Here is an 18880-nt window from a genome sequence, read left to right on the forward strand (position 1 = left end):
TGCTTGGCATATTGGTGTGCCATTTTGTAAAGACAAATAGAAATTGCTAGCATTCTAATTTAGCTCGTTCTCTCTTAATCAAAGTGATTATTTCAGTGCATCCAAGTAGTAAAAATGAACAAATATTGCATTGTTTAAAAAGAGTGCCAAAAGTAGTTTTGAAAAACAAGTGTGAGAGAAAACGGGTCTACTATTTCATTGTTTCTCGCTGCTCAAATGGAAAATCCCATTAAGATTTGGGAAATGCCATTAAGATTAGGATATGTTGTACCGGTGTTAAAACATTACCTCCAGATTATATTCTGCTTGTTAGAAAAAAAAACCTAGGGCAAGATCATGACTTAAGGAATGCACAAAATTCTCCAAGATAATCAAAATAATGCTTGGCTCTCCTGCTCAAACACACACAAACCATTTACAGTAACTCCTCACTTAACGTTGTAGTTATGTTCCTGAAAAATGCGACTTTAAGCGAAACGATGTTAAGCGAATCCAATTTCCCCACAAGAATTAATGTAAATGGGGGGGTTAGGTTCCAGGGACATTTTTTTTCACCAGACAAATGACATATATATACACACACACACACACACGAAGTATAAGTTTTAAACAAACAATTTAATATTGGTACACACTGATGATGATTGTGAAGCTTGGTTGAGGTGGAGGAGTCAGAGGGTGGGATATTTTCCTGACTGCTAAATGATGAACTAGCAATTGACTGAGCCCTCAAGGGTTAACTCTCTCACTCTGCAAGGCAGCAGGAATGGAGGGAGATATGCGCATTTCCCTTAAGTACACTGCCTTGTTAATTAGATCAGCTTGCTGAGACCACAGCTTCTGCAAGCTCCCTCCATCCTGAGCCCTGCTCTATGGAAGATGGGGTAAGCGGGGTGCAGGAGCAGGGGGAAGAGGGACACCCTGACATTAGCCCCCCTCTTGCTTCCCTCCTCCCTGGCACAGCAAGCAGGAGTCTCGGGGAGCAGCTCCAAGGCAGAGGGCAGGAGCAGCACATGGCAGAGGGGGGAGGGACACAGCTGAACTGCAGGAAGCTGCTGCCCAGGGAACTTAGGGGAGCGGGGCTGATAGGGGGCTGCCGGTCCACCCTGGTTCCAAGCCCCCACCAGCTAGCTGCAAGGGACTGCTCTTCCTGCAAGCAGTAGACAAAACAGGCGGCTGCCAAACAACATTAGAAGGGAGCATTGCACAACTTTAAACGAGCATGTTCCCTAATTGATCAGCAACGTAACAACGAAACAACGTGAACCGGGACGACTTTAAGTGACGAGTTACTGTATTATGTGTAGAACTTATGTCATTGACAAAGATTTGAGACATCCCTGTAGTCACATTAATGTCCTGGTTTTTCAGTGGTGTCAAACACCTGCACCTTTCACTGACTTCAGCTGAAGCTGAGTTCTTGTTACATCTGAAAAATCAGATTTTATAGGCCTTCAGTTTCTGAACACAGTTAAAGTCTTCTGGAATCGGAAATGATAGCATGTAAGGTTTCTCATCAATGTGTACTTTAGCAACATCCAGTCACTAAAGAAAACCAGTTGTGGTCATTAAATTTTGTACATGTTTTACATTTACTAATTTAAAGTTATTGCACTAGCCATAGTATTTCCTATACTTAGCAGAAGGAATATTGTGGTAATGTTAATTATTTGCAAATGGCAGTTGTGAAGATTTTACTGTAACTGGAAACCATTGAGCCAGGACAATAGATAGTTTGGATGAGCTGTTTGGTGGAAAATTTTGGTGCTGCTGTTGTATTTTTCTCTTTTTAGGTACCTGTTTCACTCTGTTACCCTGTGGTTATTGTTACACTGATTTTTTTAACAGGTAATTCAGATGATGCCAGTTTATCACGTTCAACTTCTGTTGCCACAGGACTGAACATAATGAAAAGGCAGAAAGTAAAAACTATCTTTCCACATACGGCTGGAACTAACAAGACATTACTTAGCTTTGAACAGGGAGATGTCATCACACTTCTTATAGCTGAAGAAAAGGATGGCTGGCTTTATGGGGAACATGACATAACTAAAGTGTAAGTCAATCAATGTATTACCTGATTCCCGCATCGGAGGGACAAATACATCTTATTCTATTTTGTCTATTTAAATTGGCAAGTAGTTTTTTGCTTCCCTGCTCACTGTCATTGATTGGGAATTCTGAGGGAAGTGTTCAGCAACCAGGAAAGTGTTACTGTGGAGGCAAATTTGTCATACAAAAATAAGTATACATACAAAATCCCCGGAAAACAATATCACCAAAGGCCAGGCATAAAAGCTAAATCTTAATCTAGCCTTGTTGAGCCTGCTCTTCCATACAGTGCCATCAATTTAAAAGTATAAATACTCAAATATATCAGGTTGTCCATTTTTTCCCATTTTACAGAAAAGGATGGTTTCCATCATCATACACAAAGCTACTGGCAGAGCCAAGTGATGAAACAGTACATGTTCCAGTGCGAAGGTAATGTTGTTGTGCGGTTTGTTGAACTGTTTAAAGATCTTTAAACGTGACAGAAACTCTTTGTCCCAGCGATGCACACAGCCGATTACCCAGTCCTACTCTGTTCCCAGAGGTGCTGCTTGCCAGTGACTGATGAAAGAGAGAGAAATCCTTCCAGAATGCACTCAGTGTAAATCCTCCTGTCTTCCCCACCCTATCCTCCCCAGTGCACATGATGGGTTGGTCTACTCTGGTCTCTTCCTGTTTTCCCCCTGGGCTCCACTCAGTTACATCCATCCCCCTTTCCCCTCTCTCATAATCCAAATGCAGTAGGAACCAATAAATGAGTCTCTTCTGCTTTTTTCTGCTCGCTAGACAAAGACCCACCACATTCAGTCGAGGTGTTCACATTTTCTAATAAACTTTTTTTTCTTCTTAAAATTAATTTCTCCTAATGTTTTATTGTTCAGTAATGTGATCTATACTATAAATATTTTCTAACATTATATGTTCTTTCTCATATGCCTTGATTACATACCATCTTCTTTCACCAAAGACCCATATTTTAAGCGCAAGTAGACCCACGGAAGTCAATGGGATGACTCGTGTATTAAAAGCTAGGCACATGTTTTTATGTTCTTTGCTGGACTGGGGCCCAAACCAGTATTAGTTGTTGTTTTAATTAAGCTATTATGTGCTTTTTTCCCCCCCTTTTAGCGCTGCACCAATCAGAAGTATCAGTTCTATAAATCTAGCAGATAAAGGTGGTGTTGTCCTCCCCCCACCAGATTATCTGGGAACTTTGCAAACAGGCACAACTTCAGATATGAGAGTAGATTCTTCCAAAGGCACTACTGTTAAAGCACCTGTGGCCAGACCAGAAAGCACAACTCCTGTGAGTAAAATTGCGTTACCTCTAATCAGTTATGTGGGTCCAACTGTTCTTTTCCATCCTTATCATTTGTCTGGCCATCTGACTGAACTCCTCACAGGCTCGGTGTAGTGTTTTATCTTGTTCACTATTGAAGACCATGTATGCATGTGCCTCATCAATCAGCAAACCCTCTTTGTGTCTGGGCATGGTGTAGCAAGCACTCCTCCTTTAGTGCCCCCTGCTGACAGCCATTGCAGTCCCATGGTGGGGTACTTCTTGCAACTCAGCCCTCCAGCCAGGTCACAGACAGTTCTACTCCTTCTGGGATAAACCAATAGTCTAACAAATAATAGTCCATTGGCCTTACACTGGGCCTTCAGTCCAACCCTGGACTCACTAGCCCTTACCACTGGTATCCAGAAGTTTCAGTAGTCCTTATCTGTGCACCTTCTTCAGTAGGCCAATAGTGGGGACAACAGTCCCACTCCCTTCCTCCCTCCCTCGGGTTCCAGTCCTGTGCCTTTAAATAAATAGTCAAGGCTTGACTATACAGACCCCTTGCTCCATCCCTGGACCACTTCCTATCTTCTTCCCCTGTTGAGAGCCTTTGCCATAGCCTCTTCCCAGGATCAAAGTGTATCAACTTCTCCCTCTCCAAACCTCTTCCACAGGCTCACTGCAGAGCTTCTTAGAACTTTCTGTCACCCAACTGGTTCTGCTGCAGGAGAGTTTGCTCCACTCCCTTGACAGGGCAATCCCTGCCCCAGCAGGAGTCTTCCTGCTCCCTGCAGGTCTCTTCACCAGTACCAAGAATCCTGGGCAGACTTCCTTCCTTCCACTTTCCTTCCCAAGAGCCTTGGACTCCCAGGTGCAGCCCTACCTTCCTTCATGGAGGCTCTGTCTCTGCCAGCAGTCCCACTCAGCTCCCTGACTCCAGCCAGGCTTCTCTTGTTGAGAGAGCCAGAGACCTGCCTGGTTCAGCCTTTTTAATCCCCACGCCACCCCCCATACACACACTGCAGGTGTAGCCAGGGGAGGCTGATTGAGCCCACAGCTTACATTAACAACTTCTGCCCCCATCACACACCCCTAATGTCAAAGTCTCAGCAATTGCTCTCGACAAAATATTTTTTTTTGCCAAACTGTCCCCACTGTAAGAATTATTTTTCCTGATGTCTAATTTAAACTTTTTCCTTTGGAAGCTCAGGCTACTATTTATTAAACTACCTTTAACCACCTGAAATAATGTTTACTTCTCACTATTGTTATATAGTACCTCCTCTAATCTACATTTACAAGTTTGTCTACTTTTCTCTAAAACAGACATACCCACTTTCTCTTTCTCATGAATCCCTGTCATTTTATCAAATTGGTTACTCTTTATTAAGATTCTTACTAAAACAAAATAAGCATTTAATGTAAACAATTCTGTGTTGTTATTTCAGTTCAGAAAGTGGAGATGCTTCTTAGCATGTGTACAAAGGATAGATAGATTAGAAATAGACAGACAGACCCATTGTTTTTAATACATTCAAAAATAACAATGTAATAAACATTAAAAACTGAGTGCCTTGCATGGTGTCAAGTATCAGAGGGGTGGCCGTGTTAGTCTGTATCCACAAAAACAACGAGGTGTCCAGTGGCACCTTAAAGACTAACAGATTTATTAGAGCATAAGCTTTCATGGGTAAAAACCCACTTCTTCAGATGCAACCGAAGATGCATCTGAAGAAGTGGGTTTTTTTACCCACGAAAGCTTATGCCCAAATAAATGTGTTAGTCTTTAAGGTGCTACCAGACTCCTCGTTGTTTTTTTTAAAAACTGACATCTTATTTAATTGCTAATCAATAGCAGACAGGCCTAAAAATAACAATGCCAAAGTTAATATGTGTCCTTGGGGGCCTGATCCAATGGCCACTGAAGTCAGTTGGAGGCTTTCTATTGAGTTCTGTTGACACTGGATCAAGCCTTTTTAGGAAACACCACATTTTTTCCATTTCATGTCTTTAAGCTAACATTAAGAAGGGAGAGGAATTGTTTAGGAGCATAACTAGGAATAATATTATGATTTTTTGGAAGTGAAATTTAGGCTGAATGTTGAGAAAACTTCCCAGCACTGGAAGATATTAAACCCTTGAATAAAATCTCAAGGAAGATGATGGAAAACCCATCACTTACGTCATTTTAAAATTATAATAGTCCAAGCAATTGAGAGTAATGAGCCACATTCTGCCTTCAGAAAGATCTGTGCAACCCCATATAAGTAAATGGTATTGTGTGGGTATAACTGATGGCAGAATATAGCTCATAGTCTATAAAATAATCCTACACGGGCCAGGGGGAGTATTTAGACACACACACTAAGTCCCATATCCTGCAAACACGCACGACTGAATGGACTGCATTTTTTACCTATTCATTTGTAAGCCTGGTAGTTTAGCCATTAAATCTGAATACAAACGATGCATGTTGATTGCTGAGTGTATACCTAACTCTGATCAATGATTTTGCTCAATTGTTTCCCAAAATTCCTGAAGCAAAATACATGCTCGGGGGGGTGGGGAGGGATCTGCTTTAATATAACCGTCTGTAAGGCAGTAGTTGAAGCTCTGCTAAAACTGAGATGCAGTGCCACAGTAAGATGTCAAATTTTAATAGTGTATAATTCCATAGTAAGTGTCTTTAAATTCCATATTGCATACCATTCTGTCGCGAATGAATAACTAAACAGAATTCACATTTAGTTACTGCACCAGAAATAAACAGAAAGCTAGTATGACTGAATTAAATATTTTATAACTACAGTAGATTTAATTAGCACTGTAAACTGTCATGTTTGTGCTTGCTAAGTGATCTGCTGGCACATATAGTAGAAATGAGAATGCCCTTGTAAATCTCCTATATTTCACATTGCTACAGTATAAGTCTCAGAACATCCTGCTGGGAAAGTGAAAAGCAGAAACTGAAAGTTTGTTACATCTTTTTGATTAATATTAAAATATTCAGTTAATGATCAATAATATGTGTATGATAGTACTTGAGAGCAGTGACTTTCAGGTGGCATCAGAAAACTATAGTCTTTATCAAAGAAGTCTCTCTCTCTCTCCTTTTTTAATTAATGTATTAATATAATTAGATATGTGCAAGTGCCTAGATACAATGGTGGTAGGCACTTTTTTAGATTAGACAAAATAGATTAGCCTACATATTTGTGTCTCCATATGTGTATTTGTGGTTCTCTGTCCATGTGTATCTCAAAAATGTAGAGAATGAGCAATATTTCTGGAAATTTATGAACTAGTAAATGCTATTTTTAATAAACAATAAGTAAATATTATCCAAAACATCACATTATTATAGTATTATTTTGAAGATTTGAACTCGGGCAAAAAGATTTACATTAAACACATTAACCAGTTATAAATACAAGTTATGATGATGTATCTGAAAGTTGGGTTATTTCCTTTAAAAATAAAATAATAAAATAGTGTGGGGGAAAAGGAGGGAGTATTTACATATGAAATAATGAAGTTTGACATGCCCAGAAGGGAAAAAAATTATCTGAATTCTCCTTGAGAACGAAACAATATTTCTTTGAAGAATTAATTGTCATAACATCAAAACTTGGATTGGCATAATTTTTTTAAATAAAACACATGACCTACAGTATATGGCTGATTCCTTTAAAGAATCTGAAAATTTGCCAGAAGTTCAGCTAGCCAGGTCTCCTGGAAATGTCCTCTCTTACTACATATAGTTTCCAATGCAGTGAGCTTCCCTTTGATCCTCTGTTGTCTTGCTTAGGAGTTCTACAAGAATATTCGTACAAGAAGAATTACTTGTAGACACAAGCCAAAATATATATCACTTGCAGATGCAGAAACTGAAAGATTCCCTGCCAAATGAGAGTGTTTGATAACTAATTCAATACCTCCCATGAAAAGTAAATGTCTGACTCTCGCAAAGGCTATGCTAGGAGCTGGGGAGTGATTCCCCCGGTTGCGTATGCATACTTGCGCTAGCTCTCATCGAGATAGCAGCGTAGTCATGGTAGCAGCAGCGGAGTCTTTGGTCTAAAATAGTGCTTTTTTGATAGTAGGGATTTTTTTTAATTGCTGTTAAAGGGCTAACTGATTATTGCTAGTACATGGTGGCATTTGCTACTGGTTTTGTTTTTCTGATATGGTTTGTGTTTTATGTATTAAAGATGCCTAGAGCTTAGAATAAGCACCTTCTTATGGTATTTATGGATTTATAAGGGGGAAAGAAAATTTAAATGGTGCCTCATTACAATACACATACTGAAACTGATCTTGACATTAAAATACTGGCCTATGCTATGCAATTAATAAAAGGGGATTTTAAAACCTATATATAAAATACTTTAAAATGTGACATATACCCACTTGTGTATGACTCTCCTACCTATGTATTTATTAATTTTAAAATGTTAATTTGTTATGTGAGTATAAAATAGGGGACAGATCCTGGTATATCCACCAGAACTACAACCTTAAATAGAAACCAGTAATTGAACACATTATCTGTTTGCTTATATGTCACTTCTGACAAGGCATTTAAGTGTAATCTTAATGTTTACGTTTCAAAAATATTTTCAGACTTGGAAACAGAATTAGTTGTTTTTGTTTTTTTTTAAAAATCAAAGCATTACTTCTCCTTCCTCCTGGCTTACATATTCCTTTAGGAATGAACATTTTTGGGGTGCATGACCATTCTTTCAGTGCAGGAGTGCTGGGGGTGCAGTAGCACCCTTTGGCTTGAAGTGGTTTCCATCATATACAGGGTATAGTTTTCTTCAGTGGCTTTCAGCACACCCACTATAAATTGTTCCAACGCCACTGCTTCAATGGGTGTAATAACAATTTATACACTTGAGCATGATTACAACTCCTAATATTGTACATGTAAATGTTCTTCCAATAGCCACACTGCATTTGTTGTTAAACTCTGTAGACAGTTTTGCTATTACTTTGTTTGCTTTTGGATTTATTATTAGATGTGGTAAACAGCTGTTGTTGCCAGTGGTGCAAATAAAATCAATTTCTTGCCAGTACCAGAGGTGGGGGGGAGGCCACCAACTAAGGGGGGCATGTGACCCTCCATGTGACTCCTCACCGCCCCAGCTCAGGGCCCCCACGCTCTCCCCATCCGGTCTCCATGATCCATCCCATGTTAACTTGGAGGGGGGGCTCTGTCCTCCTCTTGCTGCACCGGGGAAAGGAGCAGAACCCCTAGCCCTTCCACGGAGCTGTGTCTCCGTCTGAGTACTACAGACTTAACAGCAGCCCCACCAGAAGACAGTGCTGGGGGGGCGAGGCTAGGGGCGGGCGGTACAGCCATTGGAGGAGCTGCTGACGTTCTGTTCCTTTCCCCAATGCTGCCCCTCCCAGCGGGGAAAGGAGCAGAACCTCTAGCCCCGCCCCCAGCCCTCTTCTCCGGCAGGGTTGCTGCTGTGTCTTTCCGGTACTCCGTACCGGCTATAAATAGCTTGCTAGTATGACATACCGGAGCATACTGGCATACTTGCACTGCTGGTTGTTGCTGACCTGCCAGATGTTTTCTTTATTTGGAACAGAAGATGGGACTAGCTGCTATATATTTCAAGGAAGAAAAGTCATTCAAATTCTATAGCCCATACATACTTGACGCCTTCTTACTAAAAGAGTACATCCAGATTGTTCATTGAGTGCTCTGAGCAAACCATTTTCTAAGCTACTTTTGAAGCCATACTTCAAAAAGTGGTTTTACTTACTTACAATGATAAGTAATGAGTTCTGTTGCATAGAACTGTATGACCTCACTACCTTGTAGGGTTTCTAGGATAGCTTGCTCCTGTGAGAATAAAACTTCTTAAGCTCCATAAAATGGATTTCCAAAAAAATAAGATTTATATTCTAGCTTTGGGTGAATTTGTAAATCAACTACAGTAGAACCTCAGAGTTATGAATTGATCAATCAACCACACACCTCATTTGGAACTGGAAGTATGCAATCAGGAAGCACCAGAGACAAAAAAAGCAAATCTAGTACAGTATTGTGTTTAACAAAAAAATACTGGAAAAGTTTAAAAAAAAAGATTTGACAAAGTATCGAGGAACTTCCAAAATAATTATGTGAATGAAGCACCTACATTATGAAACATTTGCAGTTTTCATTTTTGGATGAAGAATAAATGAGCCTTAACAATTATATAATGTCAGAATTATATATTGGTTCATTTATTCTGTGGCTAACTGGTGAGTCCTACTAGATCAACATGTCCTTTGACTATGATCACATTTGCAATAGTTTAAAGATTTATTAGCACAGTGGAAGTTGCTAAGCAAGCAGTACAGTGCGTTCTTTGCCATGTGACAGGGAAAGAGGTGACTTACTGTAGTTCTGTTAAATTATTGCATCAGTTAAGTTGTCTCAGCAGTATTGTGCTGTGTAGTTTTTCATGTGGTTAATTTACCTCTGGTGACTTTTAGAGACCATTCATTTTAGGTGATTTTTTAAAATTAATAAACATAATGATAGTGGCTCCTGTGCTGTCATTGCACGGAAAAACCCAGAGGAAGAGCAAAATCACCTGTAAAATTCTGGCATGTTCCCCTTGGGTAATTAGAGCTGCATGTTCCCCTCAGAGGAAAAGATGGGTTTATAGCCTCTTAGAAAGGAGAGAGGGGCACTACGGGCAAGCTCTGTGGATACGAAATGTACATAGGGAAAAGTGAGTTCCATAGCTCCTGAGGGTGTGATCTTCATCACTTCTGTCTGGGGTGCCCCTAAGGCCTGACAGCAACATTTCTGCAATGCCCACTTGCTGCCCCCGACCTTTTCCACTCCAGAAGGGATAGAAGTTGTAGAGAGAAATCACTGCCACTTACATCAGAAGGGAAGCCAGCTGTGGAGAGTCATGCCTGCTCTATGCCCCTTGCCTACTCCAACTCCTTCCCCTAAAAGAACCCACAAAACTCAGACCACGTGGAGCTCACACTGAGGAGCTGGCACGTATTCAGGGAAAAGGGGAGCACAATGTAGAGTTACTTACTTACTGCCTGTCCTTCCCTCCATGTAACACCAGGCTGATCTAGAATATTCTGCACTATTCAGTTAGTGTTCAAATGGAACAATATACAACAGAATGCAATTTATACTGAAGCACAATTTAACTCACTGAAGTATTTTGACTTACAAAGAGTGGATAGCTTAGTGGCTTAGGTATTGGGGTTTTGCTTCTGTGTTCTTGGTTTAAAGTTGAGGCAATGAAAGTTACTTTCACTTCATGAAAACTCTCACTCACACAGACCTTGGGAGACAGGCCAGTCCTCACTTACAGACAGCCCCCCAACCTGAAGCAAATACTCACCAGCAACTACACACCACACCACAGAAACACTAACCCAGGAACCAATCCCTGTAACAAACCCCATTGCCTGCTCTGTCCCCATATCTACTCTAGCGACACCATCAGAGGACCTAACCAGGGGCATCTCTATGTATTTTGCTGCCCCAAGCACGGCAGTCAGGCGGCTTTCGGCGGCACGCCTGCGGGAGGTCTGCCGGTCCCGCGCCTTCAGCGTACCTGCCACCGAAGCTGCGGGACCAGCGGACCTCCTGCAGGCACGCCGCCGAAGGCCGCCTGACTGCCGCCCTCACGGCGACCGGCAGGCCACCCTCCGCGGCTTGCCGCCCCAGGCACGCACTTGGTGCGCTGGTGCCTGGAGCCACCCCTGAACCCAACCACATGAGTCACACCATCAGGGGCTCATTCACCTGCACATCTACTAATGTGATATATGCCATCATCTGCCAACAGTGCCCCTCTGCCATGTACATTGGACAAACCGGACAGTCTCTACGTAAAAGAATAAATGGACACAAATCAGACATCAGGAATGGTAACATACAAAAGCCAGTAGGAGAACACTTCAGTCTCCCTGGACATTCTATAACAGATTTTAAAGTAGCCATACTTCAACAAAAAAACTTCAAAAATAGACTTCAAAGAGAAACTGCAGAGCTACAATTCATTTGCAAATTTAACACCATTAATTTGGGTTTGACTAGGGACTGGGAGTGGCTAGCTCACTACAAAAGCAATTTTCCCTCTCTTGGTATTGACACCTCCTCATCAATTATTGGGAGTGGACCACATCCACCCTGATTGAATTGGCCCTGTCAACACTGGTTATCCACTTGTCAGGTAACTCCCTTCTCTTCCTGTGTCAGTATATTTATGCCTGCATCTGTAATTTTCGCTCCATGCATCTGAAGAACTGGGTTTTTTACCCACGAAAGCTTATGCCCAAATAAATCTGTTAGTCTTTAAGGTGCCACCGGACTCCTCGTTGTTTTTGTGGATACAGACTAACACGGCTACCCTTCTGATATTTCACTTCATGGGGCAGAAAGATTCCTTACAGAACAATTACATTTAAAAGGATTAGTATAGCAGCCCAGATTTTAAAAATATTTCATTTTGATGGGAGGGGAGGCGTGTTTGTTTAATAACAAGCAACCCGTGATTCAGGCTATGATACACCAAGGTATTTAAACACTTTAAGGGTGTGAGCAATCTCATTGACTTCAATGGGACTGCTCATGCACATAAAGTTAGTCACATGCTTAAGTACCTTGCTGAATTGGGGCCTAAATGAGTATGGATCCCTAAATACCTTTTCACCCATACTGGTGAAATTAGAAACCACACATCTAGATTTAACTATATTGATACAATTGTTTAATGTACATAAAAACAAAAGTTTTATAGACCCTTGTTTACCAATCCAATTTTCTAACACTTGTATACTTAAAAAATTAAACACCTAGAATACCCATGCAAAGGAAATGCTTAGTGTAAACCAAATGACGACTCATTTACTGGTTGACAGTCATGTATTCCTATAATTTTATTCAAGTGTGTGTGTTCAAATATAAAACAGGAATTTTTCATTTTAGTAACTGCAATTTTTCATCATCTTTGAACTGCTGTTTCGTTCTTTGGTTGACAACTGTTAGAAGCAATATGATTGTTTATTTTGCAGTGTACATTTATTGAACCGATTTATGCATTGACTTATACGGTTGATTTAGTATAATTTTTCTCCCTAATAGGCAGTATAAAGGGGAACTAGTTTGATGGCCTCAAGAAAACATTTCAGATATGTGTCTGAAATGTCACTGCTATGATAGCTTTCCTTATCTCAGCTGTAAAACTGACTATTATAACAACATTACGGCAGTGCAACACTGCCATCTTTTGGGTAATTATCTGAACTTCACAATTGAATATGTATTTCAGGAGGAAAAGTAATGTACAGTACCAGATATTAATTTTAGCCAGACAGTAATATTTTTGTCTCATATTTAAATGTGACCGTTAATAGTAATGAAATGGTAAAGATATGGCTACTCACATCCTTTCCTTTTTATTGTATCACGCTACTACAGATAGTGGAGAAAGCACAGATGCATGTAAAAATGATATTTTTTTCAGTGCAAAAGAGTAACGGAAGGGTCTGATTCTGAACTCAATCCATTGCAACTCTGCAGTAGCTACAGTGAAGTAAATGCAGCTAGAGTGCAACCAGTATAAAACAGATCAGAATCGGTGCCCTACTGTTTTTAATTTCAAACCTGCAATTAAATTGGGTGTCTTTATTTTTTTACATGATTTCACAATGCATCAAGCAGATATATTGATTACATCCTGTTTATAGAAATAACATCTAAAATATGTATTTGCATTCTTACAACTGAGCACGTCCAGACCAGCCATTCATGCATTGGTGTCTTATTGTAATCACTAGCATTTTACAAGTTGTGTGTTATGTTAATGACTGCTGCAAGTAATGAGGCTCATAAGGAATGAATTGTAATATGCTACGATAGATAGATATAACATCTTGGGATTCTTAACCTGTCAGATCAGTAGATTTCTCCCAGCCTATTTTAGAATCTTCTTTTACTTATTTGGTTAATGTTTTTGTTCCCATGTGTTTTTATAACTCCTGATTTGATCTATATGCTCAACTAGCAATTACATGCAGGTAACCCATGCAGACCTTACATTTGAAAACAATAGAAGGGTAATATTTTACAGTGAAGATCTTTGTGGGTCTCCATGTATTTGATTTTTTATTTAATTTTCTACGTTTGATATTCAAGCATTGGTCTTACTGGTTTTTCTTCTCCGTATCCCTCTGCATTTGAACTGCTATTGTCCCTTCCTATTGGCTGAGTATTTCATTGTGCAGCCAAATAATGTGGAATAGTGAATGTTGGGAATACATAATTTGTTTAAATATAAATTTATTCTTGACTATCAAACAACTGCAAGCAGGTAGCTTATCTTTCTAAACAATTTTCAGAATTGATGTGGTAACCTGTATAACAGCCTTTCTTTCCTTTGCAGAAACCTGTTATAAATGGCATTATAAAACCACCTTTCCTAAGGTATGTTTTGTTTAGCGTATGTTAAAATAACAGGCTAATGTAGTAGTAGTTGGTCTTTAAAAGGAAAATAGGTGTCCATTTTGCAGTTTCTCCAACTGGGCAGCAGTAAAAAAGCAAGGCACACATTACAAACCGGGCTTTCACTTAGGAGCAGGCTGATGATCCCCTATGAAGACTCTTAGGGCATGTCTACACTGCAATTAAAAACACTGTGGGGTCCAGGGAACTATAGCCCAGGCTCCAGCACAAGTCTGAACATCTACACCGCCATTAAACAGCCCTTTAGCACGAGCCTGCATCAGCTGGCACAGGCCAGCCACAGGTTTTTAATGGTAGTGTAGCCATATACCCCCCCGCCAAGCACAGTGGGTCCCTTCTGTGGCAAAATAAGGGAAATTAGCCCCAATGAAGTCAATGGGATTTTTCCCATTACATGAAAGGCAGCAGGGTCAGGCTCTTAGTTTGGGGTCAAACAGAAAACATAAAGGATTGGAAAGAAAAAGCAATGAGAACATCACTCCTCTTTCAACCAGTTTTAAGGAAGTCCCAGATATGGAAAGTGAAAGCTCCTTGGGCTATACGCATGAAAAAGGCTTTGCTCTGTTAAGAGCCCTCAAACTGAAGCCATAAAAATATTTTTCATTCTAGTTATGTTAAAAAATAATTGCAAAGTGTCTTGTAGTTGAAACACTCATTTTATTCTTCACGTAAGGGTCAGTGCAGAGAAGGAAATGTAAATTTTAGTCTTAAATTGTTGCACAATACAGTTTTACTGCAGCATTTAATTCCTTGTGTATTTTGAATAGATAGAAATTTGTGTACTAAAAATTCAACCTGGGAACAAAATCCAAATAACTCCCTGAAACAAGTGCCTGCAGACGATGGCCTCCATTCAACCAAGTACTCAAGCATATACTTAAATCCATCCTTATTCAGTAAAGCACATAAGCACAAGTACGTACTTAAGTGTTTTACTGAATGGTAGCTTATGAGCGTTACTTTTTAGTCATGCTACTCATATACCTTGTCTTGCCCTCACAGCTGTAGTAATTTTATATTTCTTTTCACAGCGGAGAAAATCCTTTTACCACTGTGAAACTCCGACCAACAGTAACAAATGACAGATCAGCACCAATAATTCGATGAATATAATATTCATGAAAATATTTTTACTCCCTGTAAACACTATGTTCAGCAATATGATTTACAAAGGCTGTTTATTTAAATGTAATTAGTGTACAGTAGGAGAAGATTGGAGTGGATTTCTGATTTTAACAATCCATCTGCTTTCTAAATGAGGTAATTGCTCTGGGTTAAAATGTTTGAGAATTTTGGCTTGATTTTACACTACATGCCTTTTTTAGGAAGAAAGACAGTTGTGAAAGTATGGGGGAAGTTTGAATACTGTAGTTACCTGCATACTTAATATTTTATCAAAATGCTCTCTATCTGTTGGATGGAAAATACCATGGATAAGTTTGTGTTTAAGTCTGCATATATTGTTTAGTAGATATATAAAAGAAAAAAAACTTCATTTTTTTAATAAAAGGAACAATGCAACTGTTGCCTTAATACTAAGAGTAGAAGTTTGACTGTATAAAATGATTATGTATTGCATTGTTTTGTTTAAGATAGATGCCTTAGGTTATAAATAAATATTTATCCTCTATGAGCTTAGACAAATTTAGTATGCTTTGCTTGATGTTAAAATGCAAATTATTTGATCTGAAGTGTCAGCATAAAGCTACTAAAATTATACAAAGTCTGACTTTTAGGTCAGTAATGTTCTACTTTGAAAAAGGAGTATTATTGTTCTAATGAAATAACTATTTAAAGGTGGGGGGGAGACACCCATTTGCAATACAGTACTATCCTTAAGAGGACCATGTCTACTGAAATTTGTCAAAAACTTGTTTTATAAAAAAAAAATCATTAAACAATGTTGCCACAATTTTTCTTCAAATTCCCGTGCAAACAGTTGTCTTTAAACAAACATTCCCCCTCTGTATCCCAAAGATTGCAGCACTCAGAAACTGACAATTTACTTTTGTCCATAATTAGAGAAATGTGAAAAGTAAATTGGATTTTTAATTTTTTTTTTAATAATCCTAAGTGATGGTAGTAATATAAGTAAACATTGTGTTGCCTATAGCTAAGTAAACAGTGCCCCTTTAAGTCACAGAAATTCAGTTATCTTGTCCATCCCCCTGCCACTGCAGGATTGTTCTGAACATTGTATTTAAAGGGGTATTATATCCTTATATTTAATAACAATGTTACAGGCTTGGTGGTCTGACCACAGAAAACTGAGTTCTAATCATGGTGATACTGATACTTTGAGCCCCTATCACCCTACTGCCCCAGAGTCTAATCTCCTAGAAGAGGCAGAGTTGGGCCTTCTAATTTCCGGTAAGTAATGACCAAGGAAAAACCCTGGTGCTGAAAGGTCAGTAGCCACCTACTGAATGGTCTGTTTCACTCTAACTCTGTTGACCCAGTGATCCACCACAGTTCTAAGCAGCACCGTACTGTCAAGGTGCCATTTCCCAGATATGTAAAACACAGATTTGACTACTTTTGGTCATTAAAATCCCATTGTATGTTTTGCAAGAGTAGGGAAATCTGCACCAGGGTACTGGTCCAATTCTAACTTGAGTATTACATTTTGCTTTGTGTTACTGCAAGAGGAAGGTAGGATCACTTGGATACCATGTTTCGTCACTCCCTTTGAGAAATTGGTATGTATTGTTTCTGTATGCTGTAAATAGCTAAAATTTCAGAGTTAGGTAAAGTAATTCTTATATCTAGTTTGTAAAGTGCTTTGCAATCCTTCAGCATTAAAAGCGCTATACAAATGTAAGATTGTGGATTTGTACTCATGGATATTTGCTCTACTTTGAAAGGTCAGGTACAGTGATCTGGAAAGAGATTTGTATACAAAGCTTTCTAACTATGAAACAAATAAGTGATTATCATTTGAAAAGTCTGAGGGAAACGGGCAGAAAGGTAAAACAAACAACAGAAACTGCCCTGGCTGATAGTAGCCAATAGGCAAATATTTCAGCAGATGTAAAGCTGCTGTGCTGCACCAAATTCTGCAATATTAGACTATAGTCTGACTCCCTAACCATATGATAATCCACTTATGTCATAGCACTTGAAAAACCATTGGCCCACATGAACATTTTAAAGCTTCGTTAATCAGCAGCCTTATCCTCTTATCTCTGACACTCACTTGTGACCTAGAAGGTTGCAGAATCAAGCTCTTGCCGAATATTGACAATGTATTTTTGTACAAAGATGGCCCTGCATCATCTCTGGTCGTAGGTAGTTATATCTTCTGTAATTTTTCAAAAAAGAAGGGGCTAACGTGGATGTCCTGACCAATGCTCTCACTCTGCCTCTCAGAGTATTGGTAAAGGCCCTCTGCTAGCATTAACAGAGCTTACATAATCATTGCCACCACACTCTAGTTAATTGTGAAACACTTCGGAATTCGTGGAGTACAGAGTACTTTATAAAAAGTATAGTTTTGTAAATATTGAACATGTCTATTCCCTGTGTCAGTTTCTCAGAAATGGTTAAATTATATAAGAAAAGGCAAACAATTTAATGGAAGTAAGCTTCATTGATCTGTTTTAATACTCAGTTGGTGGTCTTAAAAAGTTATGGATGCAACAGTATATTTCATGGGCCTGAACACTGACAGTATGTTAATAAGCAAGAGAATGCACTGCCTGCAGGGATTACTGATTTCAGGCACCAAATAAAATACAGTACTGATTAGCCATTGCACTTTTAAAAATAGCTTACATTTTTATCAAGTGCAACACAGTAGGGGTAGCTTTAGTTGCTCTATCAGATAGTCAGCTTGATGAAGTACACTCAGACATTAGCGCTTCTGCCTTTGAAAATACATCACTGTAGAAGACTATTAAAATCTGGTCCATTAACTCCTTTCCCACTCATGCAAGATTTTTCTGTAGTTACTTATAAGAATATTGTGAAGTCTGGTGTTCAGTGTCTGACAGGAAGAAAATCAGGAAAGGGTTAAGGGGCTACCTGCCTGTCACATGATTCAGCAGAGGTTTAAAGCAAAGGGTGAATCCTCCTTTTTCCATGGCAGAGAGGTGCAAGAGGAAAGTCTCAGAGGCCCTGCAGCCTGGTTTGGTCAGAGAAATAGCTTTGTTATACGTTACTTTGAGTTTTGTGTCAAATAAATTTGTGTCCTGAGACAAGATTCTGGTGTAAGCGATAGCAGGGCCTGATTCCTGGGGGTGGGGCTTGCGGCAAGCCCCGCCCCCAGGAATCGAGCCGCACTCCGGCTGTGTTCGCCGGGCTTGGGTCCGGCCCAGAGCCCCTCGGCGGCCGGAGCCGCGCCGTGGGGGCCAGAACCAGGGCCGGACTAGGCCGTGGCTCCCCGGAGCCGTTCTCGTGCCCCCCGCCACCCTGGGTTACCTGCCTGCCCCTGCTTCTTTTCAGACTTCCCGCGAACCTCTGATTTGCAGGAAGCAGGGGAGGGAGAGGAGGGGGAAGTGAGCTGGGGGCAGGGTGGAGAGCTGCGGCGCGGGGCCCAATTCAGCCGAATCAGCCTAAAGCTGGCCCTGAGCGATAGTTCTTTGCTGGGCTGGGAGAGCCCAATAGCTTAGTGTCCAGAGTAGCTGTGTCCTCTACCTGCACCTGAAAGATGTCTGTCAAACTGTTGAGGGAAGTTTAATTTTAGCCCATTACTCTACATGAGACCTCATTCTATAAGTAGCAGTACCTCTATTAGTAATTCTTAATGTGTTTATTTTTTATAGTTGTAATTCTTCCCCCCATTTCTTAGCCAAAGTACATCTGACATTCAGGAAAGATTAAAATGAGTCTCTGGCTCTGATTTTATTACTCCTCCTGACCTGCATGTTTAGCTATGAGGAACTCACAATTTAATATTAAGACTCCACTAGGTGCCTCTGCAGCCAAAAATTGCAATGCTACTTAATATTGTAGCAAAAAGCAGGTGTCATACCTAGGTATCTCAGCATTTCTTTACAGTTTATCTTCCCATTGTTTGATTATTCTTCTAAAAAAGAAAAAAT

General features: G+C 39.9%; 1 protein-coding gene across 2 annotated transcripts in view; it reads left to right on the forward strand.

Moving 5' to 3' along the window:
* Nucleotides 1–16140, forward strand: part of BAIAP2L1 (BAR/IMD domain containing adaptor protein 2 like 1) — a 65717-nt gene extending 49577 nt beyond the window's left edge. The window contains exons 10-14 of one of the 2 annotated variants that reach the window (XM_024208436.3): nt 1849–2056; nt 2407–2484; nt 3181–3358; nt 13759–13799; nt 14870–16140. In XM_024208436.3, the coding sequence (XP_024064204.2) occupies nt 1849–2056; nt 2407–2484; nt 3181–3358; nt 13759–13799; nt 14870–14945 (581 nt within the window). In that variant the 3' untranslated portion in view covers nt 14946–16140. The remainder of the gene's footprint in view (nt 1–1848; nt 2057–2406; nt 2485–3180; nt 3359–13758; nt 13800–14869) is intronic. The other variant, XM_024208437.2, reaches the window with a different exon arrangement.
* Nucleotides 16141–18880: the final 2740 nt, after the last annotated feature.

This window comes from Terrapene carolina, unplaced genomic scaffold (genome assembly GCF_002925995.2).
Source record: "Terrapene carolina triunguis isolate 2854851 unplaced genomic scaffold, T_m_triunguis-2.0 Scaffold93, whole genome shotgun sequence".
Taxonomy (NCBI): Eukaryota; Metazoa; Chordata; order Testudines; family Emydidae; genus Terrapene; species Terrapene triunguis.